General features: G+C 49.9%; 1 protein-coding gene across 4 annotated transcripts in view; it reads left to right on the top strand.

The window, feature by feature from the left end:
• Dpp6 (dipeptidyl peptidase like 6) overlaps window positions 1-13,023 on the top strand; it is an 872,193-nt gene that overhangs the window by 217,639 nt on the left and 641,531 nt on the right. Inside the window, exon 1 of one of the 4 annotated variants that reach the window (XM_047560561.1) lies at window positions 374-983. The exons of 2 other annotated variants lie outside the window; for them this stretch is intronic. In XM_047560561.1, coding sequence (XP_047416517.1) covers window positions 747-983 — 237 coding nt within the window. In that variant the 5' untranslated portion in view covers window positions 374-746. Of the gene's footprint in view, window positions 1-373; window positions 984-13,023 lie in introns of those variants that run through there. One more of the 4 variants, XM_047560555.1, reaches the window with a different exon arrangement.

Raw genomic sequence — 13,023 nt, 5'->3', positions numbered from 1 at the left:
CTGTTCCGAGTTGGGCGAGACCTGGCAGAACCGCGCGGGGAGCCGCTCGGAGGCAGCCTGGCGCTGCGGCCAGAGCCCGCAGGAGCGGTGGCCGCGAAGCCGAGCCTCGCGCGTGGACGGGGCGCCCCCGGGGGTGGTCCGCTCGGCCTGCCGCGTGCCACCCTCCCGGGGTGCCCGAGTGCCCGCGCTCGCCCCAGACCCGGCCGCGCGACTTGCGCGCCCGCCCCGCCCTCCGGAGCGACCGCGCTGCCGGCCCCCGGCCACCCGGGCGCCAATCGCCTACCGGCGGGCGCGGACCGGGCTGGGCGGGCCAAGGAGGAGCCGCGGGGCCGGGCGGGGGAGCGCGGAGCGCCCTGGGTGTGTGCCGATCTCTAGGTGGTGCCCAGGGACGGGCCTCGGCGTCGCTCCCTGCGCGTGCCGTGGCTCTCCTGCCTCCGATCCCGGCCGTCAGGCGGCCGCGGCCGTGGCGAGGAGTTGAAAAAATAAAAGCGGCAGGAGCCCGCGAGCTCGCGGGGAGGGGCGCAGGAGCCGAGCCAGGCAGCGGCGCCCGCGGCCACTTGCGAGCGGCGCGGAGGGGCGGCCGCCGCTCGCCGGCTCCGGTGCTGCTTCCCCGCCGCCTCCCTGCTCCGCCTTTCTTTTCCTGTTCCTTTTTCTTTTTCGCCTGGAGGGGGTGGGGAGCGGGAGCCGAGAGTGAAAGCAAAATCTTAAAAAGCACCGAGACAGCCAGCGAGCGCGCGCGGTGACCGATGGCTTCGCTGTACCAGAGGTTCACCGGCAAGATCAACACCTCGCGCTCCTTCCCGGCGCCCCCGGAGGCCAGCCACCTCCTGGGCGGCCAGGGGCCCGAGGAGGATGGCGGCGCCGGGGCGAAGCCCCTCGGCCCGCAGGCGCAGGCGGCGGCGCCCCGAGAGCGCGGCGGCGGCGGCGCGGGCGGCCGGCCCCGGTTCCAGTACCAGGCGCGGAGCGACTGTGACGAGGAGGACGTAAGAGCATCGCGGTGGGTGGGGGGCGGCGGCGGGCTCTGGCCGGGCGCACCTGCGAGGCGCAGAGGCCTGGAGGCTCGCGGGTTTCAGGGCGCGCTCCGCGCCTCCCCTCCCCCGCGCCGGAGCGCCCAGACACTGCTTAGCGCCGGATCTCGGTCACCGCGGTCCGGAGCGGGCTCTGTCTGCGGCGCCCAGGAGTTGGTGGCTGGAGCGAGCAGGGTTTTGGAGCTGCGCCTGCTGGGATCTGGATGTGCTTGGGGTTCAGTAGATGCGCGGGTGTCTGTAACCGCAGGCTGCTCTGGATCCCAGGAGGGAATTGGGTCTGTCTGTGCTTACAAGTTGATAGTGTCTATTATTTATGTATTTATCCATTTATTTTCCTGCCTTAAGGCTCAGGGAGCATCAGGTCTGGGCTTGCTTTTCTTTTCCTTCCACCTGTCACTGGGATCTATCCGGGGTGCCTCTCCTCACCTCCCTACTCTGGCCCTTGAGGCAAGTGCCATCACATCCCCTTCCACCTTCCCCCAGTTCTCTCCCCCTCACTCCCCAGGTGGTGGTGGTGGTGGTGATGATGATGATCTTTTCCGAGAATATATTAAAGTCCTGGCCTTGGAGCCCAAGCCCTATATCAGGTCCAGCCCAATTTTTGCTTATGGGCCCTGACCATCTCATGGCTCCTATCCTTGGGCCAACAACTCTACCTTAGGCTGTGTTTCTTCTCTGCAAACTTCTCCTGGAACGTTTTCTACTCTTCTCCGGCCTGGAAGCTTGGGTTTCAAAGGTTGAATTTGCATATCACCCTAGTAACGGATGACTCCTGCAGAGCGCCAGGTTCCAGGAATGGATGGCTGGAACCACCTATTGATCCTTTCCAGATGTTCAGAGTACTGGTGGGACCCAGGAGAGGAAGCTGCCCTTTTCCTTCGAGATACAACCCCAGACTAGCTCTCAGGCAGGCAGGTCTGCCATGGTTGGTACAGCCCTTAGCGGCAGGCACGCAGGGTGTGCTGGGTTGTAGCAACCAACGTGTGGCCTTTGAGGAGTTTCCCTTTGGAGGCGACTTTTGAGTAAAACTGAGCAGCACCTGGGGTCCTGCACTCAGGGAGTCTTCCTGATACTCCCAGGAAGTGCATCTCCCTGAACTGAGTGGGAGGTCCTGCCTGTTGAACTCCTCCTGTCTTAGGTTACCTGCTTCAGCATTTGGCATTTCTTCAGCTGTGTTTATGTGGGGGGTGAGCGCTTCCATAGGGACAACTCCCAGTTGCCAGATCTTACAGAATCAGTGAGATTGTTGTGTTTTATGATACAGGATGTGGATGCTGTCACAGTTGTGACCAAAGTTTGTGGGGGTGTGGTTTATACATAGGTGGACACCCAAATGCATGACCCATGACCCTGGATCATCATTGCATGAAATTGCGTTATTCTCTCTTGGGTCGTTTTCAGACTCTCCTAGTTAGATAGAGAATACCCAAGGTCCCTTCACTCCCGTGGACCAGGTCTTGAGAAAAATGGACAAATTCTTCAGATGTGTGGTTCAAGGAACTGGATCTCTTGGGAAGGGTGAAGAATTCCTACAAAATAGCACATATGTAGGATGAACTAGTCTGATGACACAGTTCTAGGATTATGTTGCTGGGGGTCTTGGGAAGGCCCTTGAGCTGCAATGCAGACAGAGAAGATTTGCTTTTTGCCTCAAAGGTGACTTAACAACTATCACATTGTGGATGTTTGGAGTACGAACAGTGGCATTTCTCCTCAACTGACACTAGGTGTCGCTAGGAGAAAGGAAAGGTAAAAGCTGAATATTGTGCTGCTGGCCTCAGTCCATCTTCTCCAAAAATCTTAGCTTGGAGCACGTATTTCTTTTTAGTGTGTGTAGAACTGGTTCTCAGATAAAGCAAAAGTGTTAAACTGAGGAACAAATCAGAAATTTAACTGATGCAAATGATTTCCATAGACAGAGCTCCGAACAGCAACTCTCTTTTAAGATTCATTAAGTCCTGATATCAATATTCGTTTCCCGGAAAATACAGTAAGGCATGTATGTGTGTGTGTGTGTACACCTATGTACGTGCATGTAGGTATGGGCGGTGTGCCTATTTAGTATACTATGGTGTGTATTTTTCATTTTCTGTATATGTTCATCTGGACATATTCAGTATACTTCGGCAAAGATGCATTACATGTATTTCCTACAAAACAGCAGACATGTGGAATGAACAGTCCAGAGCTCTACTGTACAGCACAAGGATTGTAGGTAATAAAATTGTACTGCATGTGGGTCTCACACTAGTGAGAGATTGCAGCTGCTCGTTGCACAAGATGATTGTGAGAGGTGATAAATCTTTCATTTGCTTCACATAGTAACCTCTATATATACATGTATACATACATATATATGTCCCATAACATGTTGTGTACCTTGAATATATTCCATGAAGTTAATTGTTTTTAAATGTGTAAGCAAACCCATGACACCTGGCTAAAGGTAGTATCAGTTTCTTAAAAACTTTAATGTACTTTTCTCAGAAAAGTTATTCAAAATTGGCAAAGTTATGTATAAAACCTTACGAAAAGATGATATATGTAGCAAACCACTTTTCTTCCAGGAACAAAAACGTCCATTTGCCTTATAGTCACTAGTTAGGAAAAAGACATTTGATTTGAAAACTATTTTAGAGGCCAGTGTGTCTCAAGATTAAAGGATCTTAGGTGATCATTTGCTGCCCAAACTCAAAACTGAAGAGGTGCAACCAATTAGGAGCACATGCATATCATTTTGTGTATCTGGGCATCCCTGAGGAACTGCAGGGCAGCGACCTCTGTCCTCTGTTGAGCAGCTGGGGAGCTCAGCTCAGGTGGAAGCTGTGGTGGGTGCTGCAGAGTTCTCTCTGGCGCTTTGATCTAAGCAGTGCCCATCCTGGAGCTGGTGTCCTCGTGGCTCCTCTGTGGCTCGTTAGTCAGGGAGAGTTGTTCCAACACACAGAACCCACAGAACAGCCTCGCAGTGGTCAGTGAGAGAATGGGAAGTGGAGTGAACACCTCTGCATCGTGTCCTTCAATCCAGAAAGGGAGGACTAGAATGCAGTCCCTGACCACTGTTCACAAGCCTGCCTGTCGGTGACGGAGAATGAGAATTCGACCCAAAGCAGAGCTCAGGCTAGTCTGCAAGAACTCACTCGAGGTCTACACAGACAAACACAGAGCTCCAATGGCCTGCAGTGAACTATTGCCACGTTGCCTGAATGTATACACTCTGATTGGAACAGGGCCCTGTCACCAGGTAGCTCCATGGAAGACCCTCTTGGGGGATCAGTTCTAAGAGGCAGCTTCTGACTGTGAAATAGAAACAAAGCCCCAGTGTCCTTTCGTCAGTTTCCTTATAAATCTTAGATTTATTTAAATATAAAGTCAATTACTTGGGCAACTCCTCTGAGGAATCAATAACCACTTTGATTTAAAATTCATTGTGTAGATTTAAAGATAAGTTGACTCTTAAAGAAAATGTTGCTGGAAGTGACTTCGGCGGGATTCAGTGACTTCCGACTGGAATGAACTGACTGGTTTTAAAACGCTGAATTTGTCGTGCCTTCACTTTCCTTAGGGCTCTGCCAGCCTTGCCTACCGCCTGGGCAGCAGTTTTGTTGGGGCGTATATTGTGTCCCTGTGGTCTTCCTTCTTGATGACATGATTCCTAACAATACAAATGTAATGACAACAGGATTTTAAAACAGCAAATTGTCCCCAACAGGGCCTGAGTGACCAACCACTGCCCATGGTGCCTGCCCGCATAGGGGGCCATCCTGCACGTCCTGTACGTCTTGGGCACCCAGCCCATCTGCTTTCCTCTACCTCCAACTTTCATTGGTATGATGTCAACATCCTGTTAACGTGACCTTGGGATCTATCAGTTTTGCAGATGATTTCATAAGTAGCCTGCCTGCACAGATGATGTCCATATATGCTGTCACTTTCTTCACCATTTTTAAGCATTTTATAAAAATTTAGTTTCACTGTTTCCTAACCCTGTGAGGGCAAGACTAAGCCTTCCAGCTCCGCTCTTGATCCCAGGGCTCTTACCAGTAATTGACGGCACATGGTGCACTCAACTACAGGAGGGGTTTGAGGTGTCACAGGGTCCTAGGACCTTTAACCAAGGAGGCTTGCAGGTTGCAAAGTCACTGATTCCTCATTCCATCAGGAAGGTGGTGCAGCTAAGTGCCAGGGAAATGCTCAGTGAGCACAGGTGGCTGCCATTGCGCATGCCTTCGTCTCTCCACCAGTTCTTTTTTTCTCTCCCTGCCCGCAGAACAAAATGGCCTTCCCTGGTCCCTCCTACCATCCTGTCTTCTTCCTTTTATTTTGTAGCTTCCCAAGCAGGTGGGGTACCACTGCTTCCAATTCTTTCCCATCAGCAATCCTCTGCCTCAGCTGGCTCGGATGTGGCCTTGTGTTCTGTGCTGTCCTCATGGCAGGTGCTGCACGCAGTGTGGTACCAGTGTCCCCTGACTTGAGATGATGGCATGTTTGACTCCTCCTCTGCCTTGATGTGATGGCCGTGTTGCTCTTGGTGGCCCCCACTCTGCCCACCACACTTTTATCTCCTGCCTTTCATGATGCTGCCTGAAGTCAGGCCCTGCCTCTCTCAACTCAGCCTTTGAGCTCTTTAGGAAATATTCCCTTTTCCTCCCCTTTAAGGTTTGTCTCCAGTATTCTATTCTTCCGCTTTCATGCTCTCTTCATAAGATAAATTGTCCATCTTTGTCCAAAGGGAGCCCCATACATTCCACAGCTTCTGCATTAGAAGATGGTTAAGATAGCTTTATTACTCTGATATGCTTTTACCATTTGTTCTGAAGACAGTTTGCTCTTTTATTTTACGTAAGTGGAGAATTCTAGCAGTGCAGGGCCTTTGGCGGCCACCATCTTGATCTGTCTTCTCAATTGCTGTACCACGTGCCATGTGTCTTCCTAGGTCACTTCTGTGGTTGTGCAGGACATCCTCTTGGAATAAATCACTAATTCCTCTTCTCTTTACACCCGCCTGTTCCAAGTAAGTTTTCAACTTCACCCTTATTTCTGCTACTCGCATCGCTGTTCCTTGCACTTCCTAGCATGGTCCACCGTGTGTGTAAGTGTGAACAAATCACAGTCTGTGTCTTGGCTTCTTTCTTGTAGCATTATTTCATTAGCTAATTGCTGGAGTTTCTCATGGCCCCAGAACACTGTACCCTATGCCGGATGTGCTAGTTCAGTGCTCCAGAGCATACTTGGCACATACAGCAGGACCACAGTAAATGCTTAGGTGAAGTGAGTTGTCACTTCTTCATAGAATTCGGTACTGACAGATTTTGCTGAAGTTATAACAATGTTAAACAAAACTCTGCTTGCCATTTTTGCAGAGAATGTAATCATGATTAAGAAGTTGTCTCTGTTAGAAGAAAGTAACATTGACACACACAAAGAGGCAGGCTTACCTGAGTGGTACCAAAGCCAAAAACAGCTTGAGACCCACCTGCCTTCTGCACCACACCTGTTTAGAGCTGTTCATGCATCTCGTTGTACCTCCACTGCTACCTTGACTGGGTGGAAAACCACCACCAAGAGCTGCTCTTTCGACATGGAACGTTAATAAGGGTGAGCTTAATTGGTTTTCTATTGGTGGGTCAGTTGTCAGCTGTGAACTATAGCAAAGAAATGTCACTGTGTTTACACACCTTTGCTCTCTAAAGCCAGCTTAAAAAGGTGTGTCTGTCACAGCTCCGCAGGGGCTTTGAGCTCTGCTGGCAGCCAGGGAGGTAGAGGCAGCATGATAGTCACCTTCATACGACACACTTTCTGCTGCTACACACACGTTTCCAAAATTTGCTCCTATGTGCCTGTAGACTTAAGGAGGTATGGATTACAAAATTACATCATATTGTAGTTGTCCCACATTAGTGTTCTGTCATCACTGGGTAGGCAGGGATGTTTCTTCATGTTGACTTTGGACACTTTTTCCTTCATGAGATAGAACCTTTTTATTTCTTACCCGAAGCTTTTTATCCTTTAGAGTTGGTTGATTAATGAGTTTAATTTTTGCAAGCAACTGGCAGGAGTTGCTGAGTAAGATGTACATGCTGATTGGATATGACCCTGTTCCTTTTAATTACTCAGATGATAACAATGCATTAATCAAGTGGGTGACGAAAGCTTCTCCACAACGGGCAGTATTGATCCTTTCATGGAGCATTGCCTATAAAACAATAATCACCATAATCCTTTTAAAATTAGATTCTGTAATAAATGTAGTGTTAAGGGCATTGAGGGCCCATGGGCCACGTTAGGATTTGCTTCCATTTTAAGCACATCGATTTGATTTTATATACAGTAAAAGTTTGCTCAGCTTTTCTCATGAAAAACTTTGGGAACTCTATCACTCAAATGATCTAGCAGTCTGAACTAATTCTAAGTAGACAGTTTTAAATCTTTGGCGCTGACCTAGTTTCACATATGAGAAGCCTGCGGGTGGTTGCATGGATGACGTCTGGCAAGGCGTCCGTGTTCTCTGGAGCGTCTGTTCTTCCTCTCATGTTTTTCTCAGTGTGCTCTGCTGTGCCACAATCAAGTTGGGGGCTTAATTATACCACCAAGTTAACAGTGTACATTATGGAATAGAATTGGTGTATTTGCCAAAGGGAGAAAACCACGCTTAATGGCATAGCAATATGAAAGGTTCTGACTTACTCTCTTCAGTAACTTTACCTTTTTTCAGCAAGTATCACTTTTTGTTTCCCAGCTGTGTCCATATCCATTTATGCATGGGAAAACTTCAGTTCTTCCCATACTGGTGAATGCACACACCACAGATATTACAGGAAAATTAGAAACCCGAGGGCCTGAGTGGCCCAGTAGTGTAGGTCCAGATGGGCCCACTGCCCAGAGGTGAACCTCGTTACAGGGTAGAGCATGCAGCAGGCCTGGAGGAGGGGTGCGGGTGCAGGAGGCAGATGCAGAGGACCTGGGAGGAATGTGCCAAAGAGGGAGAGCCTGTCTCTGCACACAGAATGACTGACACGTCCTGAAATAGTCTTTATCTTTAAAAACAACATCAGCAAACTCACTTTCAGTCAGTCCTGCGTGTGTATAAACAACTCACAGACATTTAGAATGCATGAAAATCCTGGCACAAGCCCAGGGGATAGGAGAAAGAGCACGCACGTATACACACACACACACATTGTAATTCCAAAGAGACCTAACACTTTTCCATATCATCAGAGTCATTGTAAAAATCAATTTTTAATTTTCAGTAGTGGTTAGATTTCATTTTGGCACCAGCTTTTACCTTAGATAATTTGGGGTCAATTCTAAAATAATGCCTATATTAAAAAAAAAAATGTAATGAAGGGTCGGGCATCCACCCCAACTCTGATCTGAGAAACTGATTGATTATTCCCATCTTCTTTTATTTACTACTGTGGGAAGATTTATTTTAAAGGAACTATTCAAATTAATGCAGCAACTTCTGAGCAGCAGTGGACTCATGTCATCCATAATATCTGTATCTGATCTTGTTTCTGTCCTGGTACTGGGGATCGGACCTGGGGCCGTGCCTATGGTAGACCAGCCTTCTCCTGCGGAACTCACTTATCTGAACTTACTTATCTGTGTTATCAATATAATGTCTGCAAACTGTATACAGAAGGTGCCATTAACTGGAAGGAGAGCGGGAGTGGACCTGGAGCACTGGAGCTCCAGGAATCTCGGACCTCATCAAGGGGGACATTAGAGGAGGGAGCAGAAATTAGAGGTGAAGAAATGCAAGAGAAAAATCAGTGGTCTCCAACTCCCGATCTTTTCCTCCAGAGCACTCGATTTTCTAAACTGTATTCAATATTCAAGCCCTTCCTCTGCAATGGAAAATCCTATCCAATATTTTTTAACAATTAAAATAAAAAAACCTCTATAAGTATCTGGAGAGGTGACATTCTCTCTCTTTAAAAATGGTTAGGGTTCTGGGACACGTACCCCATCTAGAGTGGCCCCACCCCAGGGTCCCAGCTCTGATGACTAGAGAGTTACTAGAGAGTTGTTTCCCATTCTGGGCTTCTCCCTGGCTCCCCCCGTGGTCCCCTCTTTCCTGGTTCTGAGATAGGCCGCCTGCCCACCCCTGGAGCAGAGGAGGCTCCACGGTCTCAGGTCTTCCCTTTCCATTATCTTTGGGCTGCCTCAGCGGCTCTATGCGGAACCTTGCCACTCTTGCGAGTCTACTCAGGAATGTTCGAGGAGGGAATCCAGGCCGTTTTCTAGGGTCCTGGAGCTAGGCTGTGGGATGCCTAGCTACCCCCAGTGAGCTTTGGTCTTCCTACAGTCACCCTGTCCTTTCCTGCCTGCAGAGGCACGCCCTCCCTGACCAGGTCTGAGTAATGTGCTGCCGGAGTCCAGAGCAAACCCAGCTGCAAGTGTACCTCACATGAACTCATGCTGTGTACTGCAGCCCTGGCACCTTCTAGAAGGAACATGGACCCAGCTGTAACCCACATGTCACCAATGCTGCTCTGCAGGTGTTTCCAGGACTGTACCCACTGGACTGTGCTCTGTCCACTTGGCGTTGACGGGTGAGACGGGAGCAGGGGAAGCCTTCAGAGCCAGTGCCCGCCTGCTGTGCTCTCTCCGTCTGCTGTGGAGACCAGCGATATTCCGGCAGCGGCTGCACAGGAGCAGGGGCTGGGCTGGATTCATGAGCCTATGGGGACCGCGCTGGGCAGCATCACCTAGCAAACCGGCTGCTACGTGGCAGGCACGATGGTGTGCGTGGTCGCCCTCGTTCATGAGCCTCCATTACATCATCTGTGGGCAGAATTTACACTCACTGAATGTCTCTAGGAAGTGCACCTCCTTCCCTGCAGCTCACAGAAAGCTTCCATTCTCCAGGAGACCAGGGGGAATGGCCCCAGGGAAGGCTCAGACACTGAAGCTGCGCTCTTCCCAGCTCCTTTGTTTGGGAAGCTGGTGTGCAGTGTCAGGGCAAGAACTGTTTCCTGAAGGCCTGGGCCTGGGGTGTGGCCGAGGTGGACCAGGGGGTGGCGCGAGGCCAGGAGGAGCAAGCCTTGCTGCCTTTAGAACATCCCCGAGTGTCAGCTGTGGAAATGAGGCCTCCGGCCTTCGGCTGTGGGCCTTGGGGTCACAGAAGCAGAGGGTCTCACAGGCGCTCACAGTGGAAGGTTCCTGGTATGGACCAAGTCCAAGTACCTCCTCTGTGTCCTTGGTGTGAACTGCACCCTTCCGGTTTACATGGTTTCGGGACAGGGCTATCTGCAGTTGAGAAGCTGAAGGTTGCAGGTTGTCATCTAAATAGTAAGGAGAGTAGCAAGAGTTCCGCGTTAGCACGACCCTCTCTGTTCCCAGGTTCCTGCGTACCAACGTTTCTTCTCCTTTTCATAAATGGAAAGGGCATCATGGATTTGTCCTTCTCCTTTCCAGATTTTTAAATCTTTCAGATGGAAGGAAATCCAGCCCCTAATTTTTCCTGTGACTGGCTCTCTGTTGGAAGGAGAGCGGAATGCTGGAGAAGGCAGGGGCACTGTTTCTATAGAAACAGGAGCTGCGTGACAGCAGGCCTCTGGGTTCCGTGTCGGCGGCTGGCCTTACTGAATACTAAATCATCGATACACTTCCTCGTTGCCGTCTCTGGCTCCAGTGAGGGTGCATCAGTCAGCAAGCCTTTCGCTTCTGCAGATCCGAGAAGGCACCTGTGCAGACACCCAGTGCCTCCCTGCCTGCCAGCGGCCCCTCCGTTCCCGCTTTTATCTCCCCGCAACCACTGGAAATGCAGAGTCTTCCTCCCGTGGGCTTTTCTGTGTCTGGGGCTGATCTTAGAGTCCCTGAAACGCCAGGGGACCAGGAGTGCCAGCTCAGCCCTCTCGGCCTGCACCCCGCTGCCTGGTGAGCCTCTCCCTGCTGGGACTGTGGAAGCGTTGGCCTGCTCTCATCCAGGATGTGCATCCTCTTGTCCAAATCCAGTCCAGGTTCGTTTCCTTGGGTTCTGAACTTGCTCAGGACTCTTGCTCTTGGGGATGCCCCCACCATGCTCAGTCCACCTCTGTCCTTGCTCCGTTTGGAACCATGTGAGGCCACTTCATTTCACTCAGAGGGAAAGCCAGAGTTCCTCTCTTGGCCTGAGGGCCTGACCTGTCCCCTGATCATGTCAGGCTCGGCTCACGCCCACCCCACTCACATGGCACCCGCTGCCCAGTGCCCTCCTGCCCCTGGCTCAAGTCCTCTCCAAGGCCAGGTCCTCGGTGAAGTCATCCCACTGTCACTCAGTGTGCGGCGGTCTGCTCTTCTCTTACCCGTGATGCAGTACGTAGTGTGATTAGTATGCCTACCTTTGTTTTGGTCCTCCTGTGTCAGAACCATAGGAACTGAAGCTAAGGATCTTGGCTGCTTTGCTCTCTGATGAGACCAAGTGCCTCGTACAGCGCCTGCCAGAAGTCTCGGTAAATGTTGGATGAATGAGTGACAGGCACCGTACGAAAGCATCTCTGGTCATGTCCATCTCAATAATCCTGGCTCCTTAAATTCCTTTTTCCTACTACCAGCGAGTCACGTGGATGTCGTAGACCCCCGATATGATGAGATGATGGGGCATAGCATCTCAGTGGTAGTCTTCCGCAAAGTCCATGATCATGGACCAATCAGGAGAGAACAACAGAGAAACCCCGGTTGAGGGACAGGCCACTAAATATGTTACCAAAACTACATAAATTCTCCAAGTGATCAAAAACCAGAAAAAGCTGAGAAACTGTCACAGCTGGGAGGAACCTAAGGACAGATGACTCATTGAAATGTGGTGTCGTGGAATGGGAAAAGGCATTAGCAGGAACGCCGGGAAAATTCGCATAGTCTGTAGACCGGTCAGTAGTCTTATACCAGTGTTGATTTCTTGGGTTTTGATGAATACGCCATGTTTATGCAAGATGCTGACGTTGGAGAAGTGGGATGAGAATCCATGGGAACACTGCACTATCTTCGCAACACTTTGGTTAATCTAAAATCATTTCAAAATAAAAATGTGTTTTAAGAAAACAAACAAACCAAAAATTCCGTTTTCCAATTTTTTTTTTCTTTTGTGGTGTTGGGGATGAGCCCGGGATCTCCTGCAGGCCAGGCCAGCTCTCTACCACTGAGCCACACCCCAGCAAACATTTGCATAAATGGAGTGAGTTCTGAAATGAGAACTTGGAGCTTTGTAAGTGGCTGCTTCCAAGTATCCACAGGTGGATTTTCACCTTTTCAGGATTCCACTTTTGTTTCACTCTGCACAGGCTTTTGCTGACTGTGCAACCAAAGAACACGGTTGAGTAAACACAGTAGTTGTTACGGGGACAGCAGAATGAATTTTTTTGGGAGTTTGCTTCATGTGTATTATTTAACATCTGAATATTTTGTATTTCTTTGCTGAATTAAAAATGTCTGAGATAAATGAAAATACATATGACTGTCCTGAGTGTCTTGTTGATTGGCGTATGTGCATGCGTGTGCATGCGTGTGTGTGTCTGTATCAGAGAAATGAAGTGGTGGAAAAGAGCTGCCATAGGGAGAACGTGAATCCTGGCAAAGGAGAGGCTCCTGGGATCCAGCAGTGCAAAACGTTGCTTTTGATTAGAACTTTACATCACCCGATTCTCAAGTGAACTGGAAGAAAAGGATCAGTCTCTTTTTCTTTGACACTGTGATCATTTCTTTAGTTAGTAGGCGGGAAGTGAAATCAGAGCGTTTTGGAACCATGTATCATTAGAAGAAAGCTGAAGTGCCCAGACCAAAGTGCATGATTTCTGCCAGGGGTAAAAAGAACAAAACAGAAGTTCCTGGATTCCGTAATCTATTTGGAGCTGCCCACGGCTCTCTGGCTGTCTCCAGCATCCATTTCTATGATGATATGATCACAACAGTCTGGTGTCTAGCAGAGCTGCAGCAAGGAACTCAAGTCTCAACTCTGGTTCTGGCCTCTGCAGAGTGACCTGGGCAGTCCTCCTCAGGTGCTGTGGAGGCT

Source organism: Sciurus carolinensis, chromosome 8, assembly GCF_902686445.1.
Source record: "Sciurus carolinensis chromosome 8, mSciCar1.2, whole genome shotgun sequence".
Lineage (NCBI taxonomy): Eukaryota > Metazoa > Chordata > Mammalia > Rodentia > Sciuridae > Sciurus > Sciurus carolinensis.
Note: the sequence above shows the minus strand (reverse complement) of the source record. Positions and strands in the feature narration are given on the sequence as shown.